Here is an 18,930-nt window from a genome sequence, read left to right as displayed (position 1 = left end):
TGTAGCTTTGTACTTTGTGCTTTGCTGGCATAGACAATCCATTTAGGGTCCCCTCTGGGAAAAGCCCGTATTATTACCCAGATTCTGTGTACACATTATTTGATAATGAATTAATTCAGACTCCTTTTGTGTTCATTGAAGTAATGGCAATCTCTCTCCCCCCCCCCACCCATGCAGATTGATAAAGATATCACAGCTCAGAATAGCCAAGTAGGATTTTCTCTTGTTTGAGCTTTGATGTAGCAGATTTCAAGCAAGACTGGCAATGGTGTCTTAGCTTGATGAGGACCCACAAGTTTACCAGTATCAGGAGCAATTTGTTAAACCGGCCCCTGGAGGGTTTGTTAGTCACAGCAACGCTGGAGCTGGCAAAGCTCCTTAATCCTTAGGTATTTGTTGTACCAATATCTTCCATGCCATATTTAATCTGTCTACGAGTGTTTATATATGGGGACAACTATATATAAACACTATGAGTGTTTATATATGGGGACACACTGTATGGTTTTATTGACCCAGTGTGCGCGATTAAGAGTAAATGATAATAGATTTGTTGATTTCAGGTCACTATTCCGAAACAACACCTTTCTACACCAGCATGAAATTTCAAGTTGTTTACAGCCACACTGTGACTGGCTTTTTGGTCATTTGGAGGCCCTTGTGTGTTTAGAGGCAATTTTGCCATTTGGGCATGTGATGCAGTAGGCATCCTGCTATGTGCACCAGACCCACTTATCCTGTCCACTTGGCCCCCAGCTTGCCTCATCTGCTTCCTGTTGTCACTCAACAGAGTAATGGAATTGAGCTTAGAAGACCTTGGTGCTTAGCCATGAGATCTCTGAATTGCCTTCGGAAATGATATTTCTGTGGTGCTTCTGCCCTCTGTCCTGGTTCTTTATTTCATTTCAGTATGATTGCTCAAATGTTTTACATTAATTGCCTTCTGCATACTTATAGTACATCCTTTGGAAACGGAGGTTGAGAGTGTCAGGACCAAAAGGTGCAACCCTTTGTCGGAAGTCAGGAGCGCTGCCCACATCAGCCCAGCTATTTAGGCTGAAGTCTTTAGTACATTGACTAGGGATCAAACCTCTTTGAATACAGTGGGAATTAGTTCTGAGTAAACATGTATCATAGCTCAGTATGTTAGCTCAGTATGTTAGCTCAGTATGTTTCCTCTGTGGCTCAGGCTTGGCAGTAACAAATAATAGCAGAGAGTTGTATTCACCCAAGTCCTACTCGGAACAGACCCATTGCTATTACTGAACCTAAATTAGTAATGTCCATTAACTTCAATGGGTCTACTTTACCAGAGGTGTCGTGGGCTTTGAAGACACTTGAACTCAGTACGCAAGGGAGAAATGTGCTAAGATGAAGGCACGCTTGGCAAATCCACATTGGCCTCCGCAGTCACTTACGAACTCATTGTTAAAACCGTGTTTATGGAAGACAATCTTACTTGGCTATGAGTGATCACCAAAGAAGAAGAAGACTTTGAGTAGAACTAGCAGTGAATACGAGCCTAAATATCCAGCTTAAAAGGTTTGAGAGGAGGTGGACAGGGAAGGGATGTTCACTGGATGCTCTGACAAGATTGTGGGGGAAATACTGGGAATGTAAATTCTCCCAGTAGTGGAATGGACAAAGCACTAGACTTAAAAGCCATTGTTTCTGATATTTGGGGGATAGAATAGCTCACTCTGAATAAAGGTTGTTGGGTGTGTGTGAATGGCAGCCTTTTACTGTGTTTTGAAATGGCAGCAAACCATATGCAAATATAAGGCGACATGTTGTGGTCTAATTGCTTACAGCATTTCTGTTATACTCCATATTGTTTTAATTTTACATCATGACTAAAAATGCTGCTGCATTCTCTTGGTGGAGTTTGTGCCTAGGGTTGTGCCGCAACTGTGCTGTTCAGTGGCATTTGGTGTAGATAGGGAAAATAGTAAATACGGGAGATGGCAAATATATTAATCAAACCTCCTCCTGCTGAATCCTGGTCAAAAAATAAGAAGAGAGGGGAAAGCAGCTTGAATTTTAAACATAACAGATTATGGAGTCAAAAAATATTTTAAGTGTGTCTGACTCTGATCAAATGATAAAATGTAGTTGAGGCTGTTCCCTCTCCCCCAATCTTTATATGGGGGGGGGGCAGATGGAATGAGAGAAAGTAATAAATCATGTTTAGGAATAGCAGGCTGCAGCTTAGTGGAATTGTTGTGGTGGAGAATCAGTGGTAAGTCTGGAAGATGGGGAGGTTGGCAGAGCCACACCTGCGAGTCGACTGCAGGACTATACTGTATTGGTATACATAGACTACTAAAATGCTCAGGAATACAACCCGTGGAGGGTGACACTTTTGTCACAATAAGCCTTGGAGCCGCATTGGCTTGCCGGTAAGTATATTATGATGTGATGGATTGAAACAAGCTGTTTACGTTACTGTTTAACATGTACAGTGGTACCTCAGGTTACATACGCTTCAGGTTACATACGCTTCAGGTTACAGACTCCGCTAACCCAGAAATAGTGCTTCAGGTTAAGAAATTTGCTTCAGGATGAGAACAGAAATCGTGCTCCGGCGGCGCGGTGGCAGCAGGAGGCCCCATTAGCTAAAGTGGTGCTTCAGGTTAAGAACAGTTTCAGGTTAAGTACGGACCTCCAGAACGAATTAAGTACTTAACCTGAGGTACCACTGTATATCGAGAATCCCTCCAATATTTAGGAATTCAAAGTCCTGACTTTGGATTTTTGAACACTCAATCTGCTGTGTTTGAGAATCATAGAGAGCACTCTTGGTGGGCACAGGGTCTGTAGGTTAGTGGTTGGAGCACATTCTCTGCGTGCAGAATGCGGCAGATTAACCCCTTGGCATTTTATTGTAATAGGGATTTTTAAAATGTTCGCTCTCCCTCATAAAACCTTGGGTGCTAGGCTACCAGAAAAAAACAATCTCAGTAAGTAAAGTCTCCAGGTGAAATGGTCATCAGGTAGAAGTTGATGAGAAAGTAGAATGTCATGGACTGGCTGGGTGGGAGGCACCAAGGGAACTCCCGGGGAAGAAGACCAGGGGAGTGGTGGTGGGGTGATGATGAGTGGTCAGAGGGAGCAGACTGGGGTACCTTGGGTTGTCCCTTCACCCCCATCCATTTACACCCACCTGGATAAGGTGGAAGCAAATCCTACCAGGAGTTACAGTTTTCTGCTTCTAGCAGGAGTTTTAAGAGTGCACTGATGTACTTACTCTCAATAAATATTAATGTGGTTTCTTCCCTTCTCTTTTGTTCAAAATCCTTGTTTAAAACCTTGGAAATAGCAAGGTCTTCTCTCAGAAGAATCTAGGAAGAGAGGACAGCTTTTTCAGCATTGAAGGCCACACGAGCTATTCATCAGAAGTGTAGAGCCATAGTTCAAGAATAGAGAAAATTATTTGCATTGAAAAGTATTTGGTTTAATTCACAATATCTCCGGTTAAAAGGTTTCAAGGATGGCTGTGAAAGACTTCTCTCTGAGATCCTGGGGAGGAACTGCCAGATGGATGAGATTGCATTGGAAATTATTCACTCAAAATTCAGAATCTTATCATTGCAGAGTTGAAATTCTGACACCCTATCACTGCCCACCCAAGCAAGGAATTCCATGGTGTTTTGGGTGCACACATAGTTTCTAGTTAACTTGGATGGTTCACAGATCTTTGCATTACTCCATGAAACTGCTAGCTCCTCCCAATAGAGATAATAAAGGTAAAGGTAAAGGGCCCCTAGCAAGTTAAGTCCAGTCACAGACGACTCTGGGGTTGCAGCGCTCATTTCACTTTACAGTTTTTCCGGGTCATGTTGCCAGCATGACTAAGCCGCTTCTGGCACAACGGAACACTGAAACCAGAGCAGCGCATGGAAACGCCTTTTACCTTCCCGCTGGAGTGGTACCTATTTATCTACTTGCACTTTTGGGCGTGTTTTCGAACTGCTAGGTTGACAGGAGCTCACCCCGTTGCGGGGATTCGAACTGCCAACCTTCTGATCGGCAAGCCCAAGAGGCTCAGTGGTTTAGACCACAGCGCCACCCGTATCCCAATTACTTCTGGAGTAAGAGAGAGGCGGGGAAAATGCTTCTGATCTTGTCATAGATAGTTGGTGATCTTTTTTGCTTTCTTTAACCTCTGATTAATGTCTTAATTTTTTTTATAGGCTTCCAGAAGTTGAAGTGACTTCTTGCTTGTTTGTTTTTATCCTCAAACAAACCAGTCTTTTAAAGTCCCAAGAAATATTTGAGGGTGGCCAGTTCCCTCATAACATCCCAAACGGCTGCTCTGTTAGACTTAAATGTCTTGTACTGCTCAGTTATAGGAATCGTAGTCATAGTCTGAAAACCATCTCTATGTATCTATCATTATAGTCGCTCATGGCACTAAACTCCTTGGCTAGGATGCTGGGTTTGCACTTTCAATGCTGCTGGCAGGTGACCAAGGAATGGCTCCTTAGGCATATTAAGTTCTAAAAATTCCACTGCTAACAATACTATTTAGCTGCCGTATCTATGTACCACTGGATAACTGTGGTAAAATTTTCTCCCTCCTCTTTTTGGTATTAAAATATTTAGAACCTCCACTGAGTTCAAATTTCCTCCAATTATTACAACCAGCAGGATATACATGGGAATAGGTTGGGCAGGTTTTAAAATTGGAAGAATCTGGAGCCTTGCTGAGACAGGTTGGCTGGTCCATTTCCCAGTCAACTCTAAAACAGCATCTTTCCAGGCTGAGAAATTTGTTCAATTATCTACAACTTATTTCCAAATTCTCTGCATTATTGTGCATACAAGAACAAGCTTTATTTTGTGACAGGACTTGAAAGAAATTGGCTTTAAAACCAGTTGTTGTTGTTGTTGGTGGTGGTGTGTGTGTGTGTGTGGCTGGTCTGGCTGACTTTTATGGTGTTATTTAAAGGATGGCTGAGTAAATGTATGCAGTTTGAAATTTGTTGTTACTATAATAGAAACAATATTAATTTAATCTTATTTATTACTGCAATTTCTCTTCTGCCTTTCTAAAAGCATATGGCAGCATACAAATTTAAAAACATATAAATATTCCTACTAATAATAATTCTTTGCTTACTAAAACAAGAACCAACTGTATCAATCAAATTTTAAAACAGCAGCACAACATATGGTCTAAAACAATATTCCAGAAAAGCCAGTTGAATGAAAGCAATTTTGCTGCAGAGTGAACTATCAGAGACCAAGGGAGGTTGTCCCAAATTCAGGACTCCATAATGGTCAGGTTCTAACACTGGTTCCAACCTGACATGTCTCAGATGTTCAAGAGATCCGGAAAAGGGTTTCAGAAGGCCAATGAAGCATATTTTATTTTAAAACAACAACAACCTAAAATTAGTGGAATGTGCTCCACTTCTACATTGTATAAGAAGAAGTATTTGGAAAAGGACCTGGGCTCCAGGATCACTGCAGATGGTGACAGCAGCCACGAAATTAAAAGATTCCTGCTTCTTGGGAGAAAAGCAGTAACAAACTTAGACAGCATCTTAAAAAGTAGAGACATCACCTTGCTGACAAAGGTCTATATAGTAAAAGCTATGGTTTTCCCAGTAGTGATGTATGGAAGTGAAAGCTGGACCATAAAGAAGGCTGATCGCCAAAGAATTGATGAATTGAATTATGGTGCTGGAGAAGACTCTTGAGAGTCCCATGGACTGCAAGAAGATCAAACCTCTCCATTCTTAAGGAAATCAGCCCTGAGTGCTCACTGGAAGGACAGATCGTGAAGCTGAGGCTCCAAGACTTTGGCCACCTCATGAGAAGAGAAGACTCCCTGGAAAAGACCCTGATGTTGGGAAAGATGGAGGGCACAAGGAGAAGGGGATGACAGAGGATGAGATGGTTGGGCAGTGTTCTCAAAACTACCAGCATGAGTTTGACCAAACTGCGGGAGGCAATGGAAGACAGAAGTGTCTCGCGTGCTCTGGTCCATGGGGTCACGAAGAGTCAGACACTACTAAATGACTAAACAACAACAACAACAAGTGTTTGTGTGGTGCCTGCCGAAGATCTGAATCCATGGTATCTGTGATTTGAAAAAAGGGTAGTAGGTGATGGGGAAGAACCCTCTCCCCAAGATCTTGGGGAGCTGCTGACAGAGTAGAAAAGGCTGGGCTAGATAGAATGCTTGTCTGATCCTTGCATTCCTTTCTACATTACCTGATTTAGGCTTGCCCTCTGATTGGAAGGAGGGAAGCGCAGAGCACACTCACAAACCTATTAGAGTCCTTTGAGAGTGTCAGTCAGCAGCATATAGATAGAAGTGATCCGGTTGACATTGTGTATTTGGACTTCCAAAAAGCTTTTGACAAAGACTTCTGAGTAAGTCGGGGAAGAAGAAGAGGACCAGAAATAGGTTAAGTTGCAGGAAGCAAAGAGTAGGAATAAATGGACAGTTCTCCAAATGGAGAGAGGTGGGAAATGGTGGAGTCCCCCATGGATCCGTATTGAGACCTGTGTTTTTTAACTTTTTCATGAACAGTATAGAGCTAGAACTGAGCAAAGAGGTGGCCAGGTTTGCTGATGATACTAACTTGTTCAGGGTTGTTAAAGATGAAGAGAGAATGTAAAGAGCTCCAAAAGGACTACTTCAAGCTGAGTGAATGGGTGGTAAAATAGCAAACACAATGTAAACAAGTGTAATGTGTTGTATGTTGGGGCAAAAAATACTAATTTCACAGATATGCTCATGAGATGACGAACTAGGAATAAACTCTATGAAGATGTTGACCCAGTGAGAAAGGCAAATTCCATGCTAGGGATCATGAGGAATGGAATTAAAAATAAAACTGCCAATAATCATAATGCTGTTATAAAAATCTATGGTGTGGCTGCATTTGGAATACTGTGTACAGTTCTGGTTTCCTTACCTCAAAAAGCATATCATGGAGATGGGAAGAGTTTAGAAGAGGGCAACCCAAATGATCAAGGAGATCGAATTGACTCCACATTGAAGAAAGGTTACAGTGTTTGGGGCTTTTTGGTTTGGAGAAAAGGCAAGTAAGAGGTGACATGATAGGAGTTTGTAAAATGATGAATGACATGGAGAACGTGCATAGAGAAAAGTTTTTATTTCTCTCTCTTAACACTAGAACTCATGAACATCCAATGAAATTGATCCAGGAGGCTCTTCTTAGATTCCTATGCAAAGTGTTAGTAGGAAACCCCATTGAGAGTGGGCAGTTTTGCTGTGTGTCTCTGCTTTGGGCTCAGTTGGATCATTAAGTTACATACAACAGACCTTGGTAGCAGCGAATTCTTTCTCCCCATGGAGACACCTGTGCAAAATAGCACTGTTAATTTCAGGGTCCATTATGAAAATATTCAGCTACATTGCTGATGGACCCCATCTCTTCACTCCTATAGTTATCCTTCAGTTTATGATAAATTTTGCTTCACATCCGTTCTGCACTCCCCCCAAAAGAGAAACCTTTTGGTTTATCACCAGGGAAATTAAATCAACATCCTGGCACGCTTCCTTGATACAGCAGCTGGAAAATATTTAAAGCTTTTCTGCTTGCTGTAAAAAGTAGCCATAACCCATTTTGAACCATAAAGATATGAAAAATAAAAGAACCGTTAGTAAGAATGCGAGATTTCTGGGAATGGTGAGGAGGTCACAAAAGCTGCTGTTCCTGGAATTCATAAAAGTAAAAACAGCGTTCTGTGAAGGTGAAGGTTGTTTTTCATATAGGACTTCATAGGAGCAGTTGCAGACTTATGGCATTGCAGAGATACCATCATTTTCAAAATGGCTGAGAAGTAATGTGGCTGAAAAAGGTCCACCGATATATACATGGAGAGATTTGGCTCAATTTTTTTTTAAAAAGGTAGCATGTTGCATCCTCCTTGGTTCTAGGGTTGGGCATTTGGGTAGGGCAGGTAGCTTATCACAAAGCTAATGCAGTCATAATCAAGCTGCATTTTCTCGCCTTGGTTCCAAAGCCCTCGCATGGCAGGTTTAGTTGTTAAGGAGTCCCTGGCACAGCCAAACAATGGTTTATTTAAGTACCGTATATACTGATTAGGTACGAAGTCCTGCTGTTTTTGTTTCCAGGCCTTGGAACTTAAAATGTAGTTAACATGACCTTTCCCTTCTAAGTTAAACTGGCGAGTTAAAATTCTATGCATAGGAGGCAGAAGACTGTAGACAAACAACAAAGGAGAGCTCTTGTCCATGTCTTGCTTGTGGGATATTCAGAGTAATCCAGAGGTGGAAGCCTGGTAAATCTCAAGAAAACTGTGCAATATTGTTTTGTAATAGTGCGGTTTGGCTTACAGTCTCTGTTGGAAGAAGTTTGGTCCTGTCTGTAAATTTCAGTAGTAGACTGGTGACAAAGTAGAATGTTGAATAACTACCTTAGACTAGTAGCAATTGCAGCTTACTTGGGTCAGAAAGGGTTGTTCCCCTCTGTCGCTTTGGGCATCAGAAACTGGGAATTCTGGGTGGGGTGGGGCATTAGGTAGGATGGATTTAAACCCCAATAAAGATGTCTCATTTGAAGATTCCATGAGTTTTCCTCACAGTGTTGAACCTTGGGGTTGCTGTGTATTGCATAGGGGAAAGAAACACCTATCCTGGACTGTGACTGGTACCATGCTTCTCACTTGTGCAGTCTTCTAAGTAACTCCATAGAAGTTACCAACCTATCTGCCCATGCATATCAACATCCAAAAAAAGGGGGAAGGGAGTAAGCAGCTCTTAAAAAACTGCAGCATTCTGATCCTACTCAGACTGGCATTTATTCAGAGCTAAGGTCGACTAATTTAGATGAGCATGAGGGCAGTTCCTGAAAACAAACTTTTCCATGTTTTGTGTGTTTCTTTTTAAGGAGGTCCTGATGACAACTTGATCGAAGGCGGTGGGACAAAGTTTGTCTGCAAGCCAGGAGCCCGAAATATCACAGTCATCTTTCACCCGCTTCTGAGGTAACCCTATCCTACTGCTTTGTGTAGCATGTGTGTGTAATGTAAATATGGAAAAAAAAAAACATTTATTTATTAGGCTGTGTTCAGATATTCAGTTTGTTATAGCAAAGCTTTGGGCTGTTCCCAATGTGCAGTGAAACCGTATTGTTTCATATTGTGTATAGAATTCAGAATCTTGGGACCCTCTGTTTCCTCTGGAAAGGAAGAAATTGTCAAGCATCTACTTTATTACAGCTGTGACATTGGCTTGACAGTGTGGAGGAAGTCACTGCTGAAATCTCAGAAGCCAAGAGGGGTATGCTGAATAGGATTTCTGATGGTCTGGGGGTTTCATCATGCTTCAGCTTCTTGCGCCTCTCCATAACTTGCAGAAGTAGACTTTATTGTGCAAACAATTCAGGCAAACTGGCAAAAAAATCCTGGGATATAAGCATAGGTTGACTAGCATTAATTATGGTTGACACCTGTGTGGGTAAAATGAACCAAGAGAATTTACCAAACAGAAAGGCTAGGGCAGGATGCACATAAAACTGCACCCCACTTCAGTTTTCTTAACTACATTAACCTACATCGTGTAGAATCTGACATTTGTTCTTATTGAAATTCCGTTGTTAGTTTTGGCCCAGTTCTCCAATCTGTCCAGGTCATCTAGAATCCTGATTCTGTGTTCTGTGGCATTGGCTACCTCTCCCAGCTTGGTGTCATCTACAAATTAGATGTGCATCTGCTCAATACCTCAATGTCCAAATCGTTCATAAAGATGTAGAACAACTACAGGCCAGAACAGAACCCTGCAACTACCCACTTGTCACTTTTTTCCAGGATGATGAGGAACCATTAGTGAGCACTCTCTGGATTTGGTCAGTCAACCAGCTACAAATCCACCCCACAGTTATCTCATCCAGCCCACATTTTACAAGCGTCTCCACAAGAATATCATGGGGAGTCAAAAGCCTTACTGAAATCAGGATAGCTATGTCCACAGCATTCCCTTGATCCACCAAGTTTGTAACTCTATCAAAAAAAGAAATTAGGTTTGTCTGGCATGGCAATCCAAGTTGGGTCTTAGTAATCAGTGCTTCCTTTCCTAAGTGCCCACAGCCCAACTGTTTAGTTATCTGTTCTAGGACCTTTCCTGGTATCAATATTAAGCTGACCGGTCAGCAGCTACCGTATTTTTCGCTCTATAAGACGCACCTGACCATAAGACTCACCTAGTTTTTAGAGGAGGAAAACAAGAAACAAGAAAGCAACACAAAGCCTCTTGAGCGAAAAGGGAGGAGCGCTCCTGCTTCACTCAAGAGGCTTTGCGTGGCTATCCCTGAAGCCAGAAGAGCAAGAGGGATCGGTGCGCAGCGCTCCCTCTCGTTGTTCTGGCTTCTGGGATAGCTGCGCAGCCTGTATTCGCTCCATAAGATGTACACACATTTCCCCTTACTTTTTAGGAGGGAAAAAGTGAGTCTTATAGAGTGAAAAATATGGTAGATCTTCTCACTCCACTTTTGAAGATAGGGACATTGCCAGCCTCCAGTCCACAGGGGCCTTACTTATTCTCTAGGAATTCTCATAGATTATAGACAGAGGCTCTGAAATTACATCCACAAGCTTCTTTAGTACCTTTGGATGCAGCGCACCAGGTCCTGGAGATTTGAATTGGTTTAAAATGGCTAGGTGTTCCTTTACTTACTACCTCTTTCTTTCTTGGGCTTCAGCTCCCGTCTTGCTGTTTATTATGTTATCACCAGGTTGGACACTGCTTTCCTTTTGGGTGAAGACAGAGGCAAGGCAGGTTTGAGCAGTTCTGTCACTGATTTTTGTGCCTGAAAGCAGAAGCCAGGATTGGTTTCCAGATCCATGTTTTGAATAAATCTAATCTTTCAAACAGAACTTCAGATCAGTACCAGTACAATGCATAATGACAGAAGCAATGGAGACAAGCGATATAGGACAAAACTGGGAGGAAAGCACAAGAACAACGTCAGAAGGCAAAAATTGTTATTTACTGACCTGGGAAACAAACCTGCTGCTGCTGCTTAGTAATTGATGATAAAAATAAAATTAATCATCATACTGGAAAGTGGAAGGAGGGAGATTAAACTTGAATGGTGCTCTAATAAGCTTCCCATTTCCACCTTACTTAGCTCAGGTATTTGCAGGTTCCAGCAGCCCCTGATGAGTTTTCCTGCTGAGAATTTCTAACGTATTTAAATAATTGACACACTGCTTCCAAAGGCAGAGGGGCCTTCATTTGAGGTCTTGTAAAGTTGAAACCTGTTTATCAAGAAATCAGCTTACCTTGCAGCGGCTGCAGCATTCGCTCGCTACTTATTAATCATAACTGGCAGTGAATGATAAACAATTTGCTACAAGCCACAACTAAACTTTCCCCCACTCTTGATCAATAATAAATTACATTGTTTGCCGCCAAAGGGGGTCAAGCAGACAAATAAACCCGGAAAGAAAGCTATTGAGTTTTTAAGAAGCCGAGAGAGAGAGAGAGTGCATTTGTTGCAAAGTTCCCAGGAAAGTTGCACAACGATATGAAGATAGAAGCAAGAATGGGTCAATGCAAAAAGGATGATGCATCATAACCATATAAAGTCTTTGCCATAAATCTAACACTCATCATGTACTCTTTATCGATGTAGATAAAATGTTCTTAAACAATAAAAAATACATGAGCTCACATATATAAGCCATGTGCATGAATGAAATGGGAAATCTTCCCAAAGAGCCAACTCATGGATTGCAGTTTCAGGATTTCCTGTGGCAAAGCAATGACTGCTGAGAGCACGTTAGGTTTGTAGTGCAGACATGTCATCTGGGCGGAGGTTGGTACAGCAGCCCCTTGATAGGGCTGGATTGCAAATGATTGACCAGGGCTATGAAGAGAATGGGCATCAGCAAGAGGGTACAGCTTGCAATTAGGTGGAACAGGGCAAGGACATATGCAAGCAAGATAATGAAGTGTTTGAGTGGCAGGGTGGATAGTACCACAGTCAGCTGCAGTGGCAGCAGCATCTGGAACAGTTGCAAGTGCTGAAGCAGCTGAAACTTATGAGAAATTGAAAGGCTTGGAGTCACATGGTGGTGCTGTTGGATAGCCTCAGTTGGTGCCTGTTGCTTCCTCACCTGGACATTTCATGGGGAAATGATAGCCTTAAATGGTTGGTGGGCCAGCATGGCAAGGTTTTGAGACTCATCACTTGAAAGGCTTGACCCAGCACTTCCAGATGCAACCAACACACTCTCCTCTTCGGAGATCCCTAGGAAGTTCCTTCCTTAGAGATGATATTGGATGCAGCAGCTCTCCTGTGATCTGGACTCCCCAGTTGAGAGTCACTGTCAAATGGGTTCAGGGGCTGGGCTATGAGAGTCTGAGTCTTGTGAAAGAACTTGAAGGAGGGCAGGGTGATGACCTGAACAACAGAGCAGAGGAAATGGTGCTTATGGGAATAATTAGAGAAGAGCGTGCTGCTATTGCAATCCCATCCTTCTTGTGGTTGGTCAATGTGAGAACAGGATCCTGGACTAGACTGGCCTTTGGCCTGATTCAGCAGGGCTGTTCCTATGCTCTTAATCAGGGGTCAGCAAACTTTTTCAGCAGGTGGCCGGTCCACTGTCCCTCAGACCTTGTGGGGTGCCGGACTATATTGGAGGGGGGAATTAACAAATTCCTATGCCCCACAAATAACCCAAAGATGCATTTTAAATAAAAGGACACATTCTACTCATGTAAAAACATGCTGATTACCGGACCGTCCACAGGCCAGATTGAGAAGGCGATTGGGCCGGCTCCGGCTCCTTGGCCTTAGTATGCCTACCCATGCTCTTATTGTTTGAAACAGTACTTTCTTTTTGTCTGCTCTGAAGCTAGTAACAGAGACAGCAGGGGATCTCCAAGGTCGTGGGCAGAGGACTTTCATATCACCTGCTACCTGATACTTTTTTAATTGGAGATGCTGGGGACCTTGTGCATGCAAAGTGTGCACTCTGCCATTCAGTGATGGTCCACTTTATGCATAATTTTAAAAACCACCAAAATGTTCACATACATTGCATTATCTTACTTCTGCTTACAACAAGCACTAGGATGAGCCAGGACTGGGTGTGAGGTGAGGTTGAGCCTGTCTGCAGCCATTGAGTAGGTTCGTGGCTGAAAAAAAAGAATGCCCCAGGGACTTCCTTGGCCACACAGAGTTGCTACACCCAAGTGGTCCTGTTGTAAAAATAAATAAAAAATTGTTGCATGAATTAGAAGGTGCAGGGCACCATGCTTGGTCCTCCTCCTTCTCCCACCCCTCAGTGCTTTTAAAGCAAGGGAAGCGTTGATTTGCAAACCTACGTGCCTTGTTAAAAACAACAACGAAGCAACACCAGTTGACAAGCAATCTGTTTAGATTCCTTGTGTTTGTGAAGTACTTGCAGCTAATGACTCTGATGTCAATAAACTCTTGCTGGCTTAGAGCGCATTTCATAAAATCATCAGCCACCGCGTTGTGACAGGAAAGACGACTGTTAGGGAAACGCTTTCTTCAAAGTGACCGCTTCACCGCGGCGTGTAGTTCTGGCTGTTCATCTTTAGCGTTTCTGTCAGCTTGTCATGGGCGATCAGATATTATCTTCATTGCTGACATTCAACAAGCGTGTAAGGCATAATGAAAACTTCCTCTCTCTTCTCCCACCCCCCTTTTCGCCTCCTCCCCGCCCCAGCCTCTGTCAAACACAGATGACACATTTTGAATAGCAATTTTCATGACACACTTTGGTTTCATTACCAGCTTGATGGGTAGGCAGTGGAAATAATGTGTGTCATAAAAACGGTTAGGGCAAGATTTACGACGGAAAGATCTCTTCTCATTGTACAATACGCTTGTCACACGGGGAGGAAAAAAGATGGCATTTGCTACATCTTAACCTACTTTCCCCCCCTTGCCAAGTAGCACATCAATAACTGCGGGGGAGAGGAGAAATGGATTTACAACAGAAGCCCTCCTACTCAGGCTAGCCTTGTAGTGGAGGCTGATAGAGAGGAACAGGCTTAGAGTACAATGGTGTCTTCAGTGCAGTATCCATCAAGGCAAGAAACCTGGCTTCTTTCTGTGACTGACACACCTACAGCTACTGTGCTGCAATGACCAAGTGTTGCATCGTTAGGAAAGGCTGAGATGGATGCTCAAGACTCTTCTACAGAGGGCTGAAGGGATCCTTGTCTTGTGGGTAAGAATGTAGATTTGGGTGGTGACAAATTTCAGCAGGGAAATCACTATGTTTTCTGCCTCCTTCCTCTGGTGTGGCATTTTTTTCTGAAGGAACAAACAGGGCTATTTATCTCCTGCAACCAAGCTTTCCCCCTTTCAATAATTAGAGTGTTTGTGAACTTTCTGTTGTTACATCACAATAATTCAGCCAATGACTAGGGGGGCTAGCAGACAGACACAAGCCATACTTTCTATGTGTGTGATTTTCAGAATGTGCACGGGTAGTTCACAAACATTCCTGACACTGCTGATTTTAATTGTATTTTCATTGCTTCTAATATTATTTCTACAGTATTTTATTACAGCTAGAATTCTATGGGATGCAAATGGTAATGCAGCATAAGAATTATATTACATGTATTATATTGCATTATATGTAATACAACATATAAAAATACAACATAAGAAATAAAAGAAGCAATAACACAGCATCTGGCACAGTGCATTACAGTTGCTGGAACAGGCAGAAAAGCCATTGTGGTTCACACAAAACCAGTTTTCAGGTGGTCTGCTGGGGGGAAATGGGGTGGGCCTTAGACCATTTTCTGGACCCATCCTTGAAAGTACATCCACCCAAGATTGCAAGGAATTATCCCCGCAGGGCGACAATAATGGTACAATGCTGGAAATCCAGAACTGGGGAGCCAATAAAGGGGACCTGTTAAGAACTAGCATCTAAATGAAAAATGACCAGCAGCATAGGTCTCTGATGGATTTGAAACTAAGATCCATCTACTCCGTTATTGTTGTTTTTCAGCAGTAGCCAGCCAGATACTCAACACAGAGATACTTTAGTGCAATATAGACTGCAATCTCAACCCTACATATTAGGCAGTTTGTCTCATTAACATTACTGGGAACAACTTGTGAGTAATCCTGCATGTCAAGGATATATCAGCCTTGCTATGGCCAGTGCTCCTCATCCTCGTGGTACCCTGCAGGTCCCAATCCTTAGCTTACCAGTTCTTGGGTATAGGTGCTTGAGCAAAGGTTCCCAAACCTTTTCCCCATAGACCACTTGAAAATTGCTGAGCAATTGTAATGTGCTGTCCTATATGTTGTATGGTTATTCATTGTATTTTTACAAACATATTGGGGACCACTTGCATGGAGCCTGCAGACCACACAGAACACAGTTTGGGAAGCCCTGTGCTAGAGAATAAGGTCAACACAAGCACTCCCATCTGTAAACATATGAATGAACACAAAGCGTTGAAGCTGTATCTCTCAACCTTTTATTGGGAACAGCAAGCCAGAAATGGGGAGTGGAGGGATGTGTTGGCTCTGAAGTAGACAGCCTAATTTCCAGCAGGACAAGTGTAATGCACAAAGGCCCAGATTAATTACCAGCGCTTAATGGGGCTCACTTGCATGTAATAAATGAATAGCAGATATTATTTTCTAACAGGCAAGTGGTTCTTTGAAAGGAGTTGATTCCTGGGAATAGATTTTTACAAAGTTATGAAAAGCTAATTAGACATCCAGCCTGATGAGGAATACACACACATGATGTTTCCTTGATTAGATATTGTGGGAGGTGCTGAAGTATGAAAATTAGCACTATGAAAGAAGTTTGGTCACCGTCTCTGTCATCCATTGAAAGCCAACATCTGCTCAGATGCTAGTATTCTAGGCAGAGGGTGGTGTTGCTCTATGGTTGCACATTTCCCATTGGTGGGAAGGAAACGAGGTTGACCAAATCCTGTGAGTTGCTGAGTGGGCTAAGGAATCTCAGCCCGGCCACCAAGCTGGGTGTAGCGTTTGTTCACCACCGATGAGTTTTCCTTTTGTTGGTTTCAGCTGCCGTTTGAAAGGCACTTGGCTCTTCAGGGTAATAATAATTTTACATATGCTTTATGGAGTATGTTTATTACCAGACAATTGGATAACAGATGTCTGCAGTCTCAAGGCTGGTGGAGGGAAGGCAGTGAAGGAGCTGTAAACAGGAGGGAGAGGGGTGGAGATCATAGCGTTTCAGACTGTGCAAATGCTGTTAGTCCTAATCCTTTGAATGCTGGGTGCCAAGGCTGCTAGGATATCTCAGTATCAGCCACACTTCATTAATATCAGGCAGCAATTAAAAATGGTTGCAGGGAAAGGAGTGAAGGGGCTTATTGGCCCGAAAGCAGTAGTTCTATCCAAATCACTTTGTTTGTATGTCACAAAAGGGTGGAGAAGTTAAACGAGCCTGACACCCCAGTTTTCCTCTGTCTTGGAGGAGACGGCATCTGTCAGGCAACAGACTGCTTGGATGGAAAGCTGACGGTGGTACATCCATCACCGACTCTTGGATCTCTGCCTCTGATGTAGTGAGGGAAGGCTAAATAACCACCAATATCTTGTCTTGGATAAACTCAATGAGTGGCAGGAAGCTGCCATCTTCAGGGGTGTTAGCCTGCTGGAAAGCTCCATTTTGTAATGACCCAGAACTGCTTTTAGGCAATCAGATTCACAATATTTTACATTTGGGGGAACCTGAGTCCTCCAAATGTAAAATGACAGCTTCTATTCCACATATCTTGCCCTTATTTCTTCATTAAATGTTGATGGATTTTTTGTTTGAGAGATCAGAGCAACCTCTGTTGCATCATAGTGATGTAATAGCAAAGGAAGAACGTATTTGTGGTAGGTGGGGTCACATGCCAGAGATTCTGCTCTGATTCAGAGCACACCGGGCATTAATTTTAATTTTTTCCCAGACGGTGAACCATTTGTAATAACTGCGACTTTTGTTATTTCTTCAGTCTTCCTGTTGTTCTGTGGGGAGGTTTTTTGTTTGGTTTTTTTGGGGTCATACGCTGTAAATGGGGCTCTGCATGCAGAGATGTCATGGCCTCTCTTGCTGCCATTGGCTTAGCTGTGCTGTTGTCACAGAGGGTCATTACCCTGAAGAGCTTGAGTGATGAGGGATTTTGAGAGGGATTTTGAGACCTTAGAACTGGATTTTGAAAGTCAGAGGGATTTTGAGACCTTAGAACTGGATTTTGAAAGTCAATGAGAAACTTCTATTAAACCTTCTAAGTATTGCTTGTGTGTTAGGAGCTTTTGGGTTGGTGTGGATTGGTTAAATTCATTCGGAGCCTTCAGGACAGGGGTGGTTAACCCTTTTTCATCCAAGGGCCATATTTACCCATTGTATGCACTCCAGCAGGGGATGTAGCCACCTCCCACTTTCTGTCTCTCCTTGCAGGAATGTTCTGGTTCTCTGTAGAAGATCAGGGGAAGGTACCAAGTGTTCAAACAGTTGCCTCTGGATTCGACACACAAAAGGTTCATGATCACTAGTGCAAAACAAAGCAAAAGGTCCCATGATGACATAAACTGTGCATTCAAAAGGGGTTGTATCTAATTTATTGCTAAGCTAAAGTCGCATAGTGTTATACTTGCTCTGCTGGCAAAAAAAATTGTGCCCGCAGAAAGCTGTTGCACAAGATAACACAGAGGCACGTTATTGGTGAATTTGTTGCACAGTAGATTGCACAATCTGTTGTGCAGTGAGTTTCTGTTAGCAGAACAGTTGCACAACATTAAAACTTACCTGTCCACTAGCTTTAGAGCCCTTGCACTAGTAGACAGAACGTTGCAAAGAGCCCATGTTTAGTGCTTCCATCTGACTCCCAATTGCAGCCCCACATGAAACTTTAGACAGTGTATGGGAGGGAGCAACAGATGTTAGAACTGGATCATCTATACTTTTGTTTACTCTTTCTTCTGGGTCTCCAAAATTCTGTGCTGTATATAACCGAATTATAAAGGACAATTTAAGAAACAGCTCATTGTACAATCAGTGTATGGCCTGCTTCATGTGCCACATTAAACCATAGTTAAAAACAAGCTATGGATTAATGTGATATGCAAACCAGGCCACTGTGTTCATTTGTGTGCCATTGTTAATGCTTTATGAGAGCTGACAATCTTGTTGCACATGCCTTATTAGAGGTGACAGCTTATGAAAATCCTTCAGGTGAGGCTGTTCATTTCCTCCGACAGCCAATAAAGCTCCCCTTCCTTCCGCTGACACACGAGCACCTGGAAGCAGCAGAAACAAAATCCCCTTTCCTGTGTGATGCATTTGTCTTGTTCCCATCTTGTCAGGGAAGGTGCTACATCTGATCAGTCAAGTTTGGATTTTGCAAAGATGTTTTGTCTGCTCTATAAATCAAGACAGCCTGTCATCGGTCCCCTCTCTCTCCAGCTCTCTCCCCAAACAAACTTGGTGCAGAACTAAACAATATACACATTTTGACACATCCGATAATACGAGTGCCTGACAGTCATATGTGGCATTCAAAGTCTTGCCTGGTAGCTCAGAAATGTAGAGTGTTCCGACATGGTGCACCAGCCACCAGGAAACAATTGAGGTTGCAGTGCGTGGCTAGTTTTTCTTTCTGAAGCATTTTGCAGAGAAGTCCCTGAGCTTAACCCTTTTGAAAAAAGAAAGAATATAAAAACGATTTCTTTCTGGTAGGAAATCTGATGTTCCTCAAGCTTATGCTCATGTCATCTATAAATCCTTCATGCTGAGAGTAAATCCTTCATGTTGAAAGTAACCATATAGAAAAGCCCTTATTTCAAACGGAAATATAAAATTGTTGGATTTCCCATATGGTCATTTAGAAAATTAGTGAGAGATCTTTCCAAGGAGTCACCTCACCACCATCACCAGTAATCTTTTCCA

The 18,930-nt window shown here is 42.6% G+C and overlaps 1 protein-coding gene across 1 annotated transcript in view; it reads left to right on the top strand.

The window, feature by feature from the left end:
• Positions 1 to 18,930, top strand: part of EXOC4 (exocyst complex component 4) — a 353,985-nt gene that overhangs the window by 170,563 nt on the left and 164,492 nt on the right. Inside the window, exon 10 of the mRNA XM_081209899.1 lies at positions 8,895 to 8,991. Within this exon, the coding sequence (XP_081066025.1) occupies positions 8,895 to 8,991 (97 nt within the window). The remainder of the gene's footprint in view (positions 1 to 8,894; positions 8,992 to 18,930) is intronic.

The sequence above is a fragment of the Podarcis bocagei genome, assembly GCF_964188305.1.
Source record: "Podarcis bocagei genome assembly, chromosome: 10".
NCBI classification, from domain to species: Eukaryota; Metazoa; Chordata; class Lepidosauria; order Squamata; family Lacertidae; genus Podarcis; species Podarcis bocagei.
Note: the sequence above shows the minus strand (reverse complement) of the source record. Positions and strands in the feature narration are given on the sequence as shown.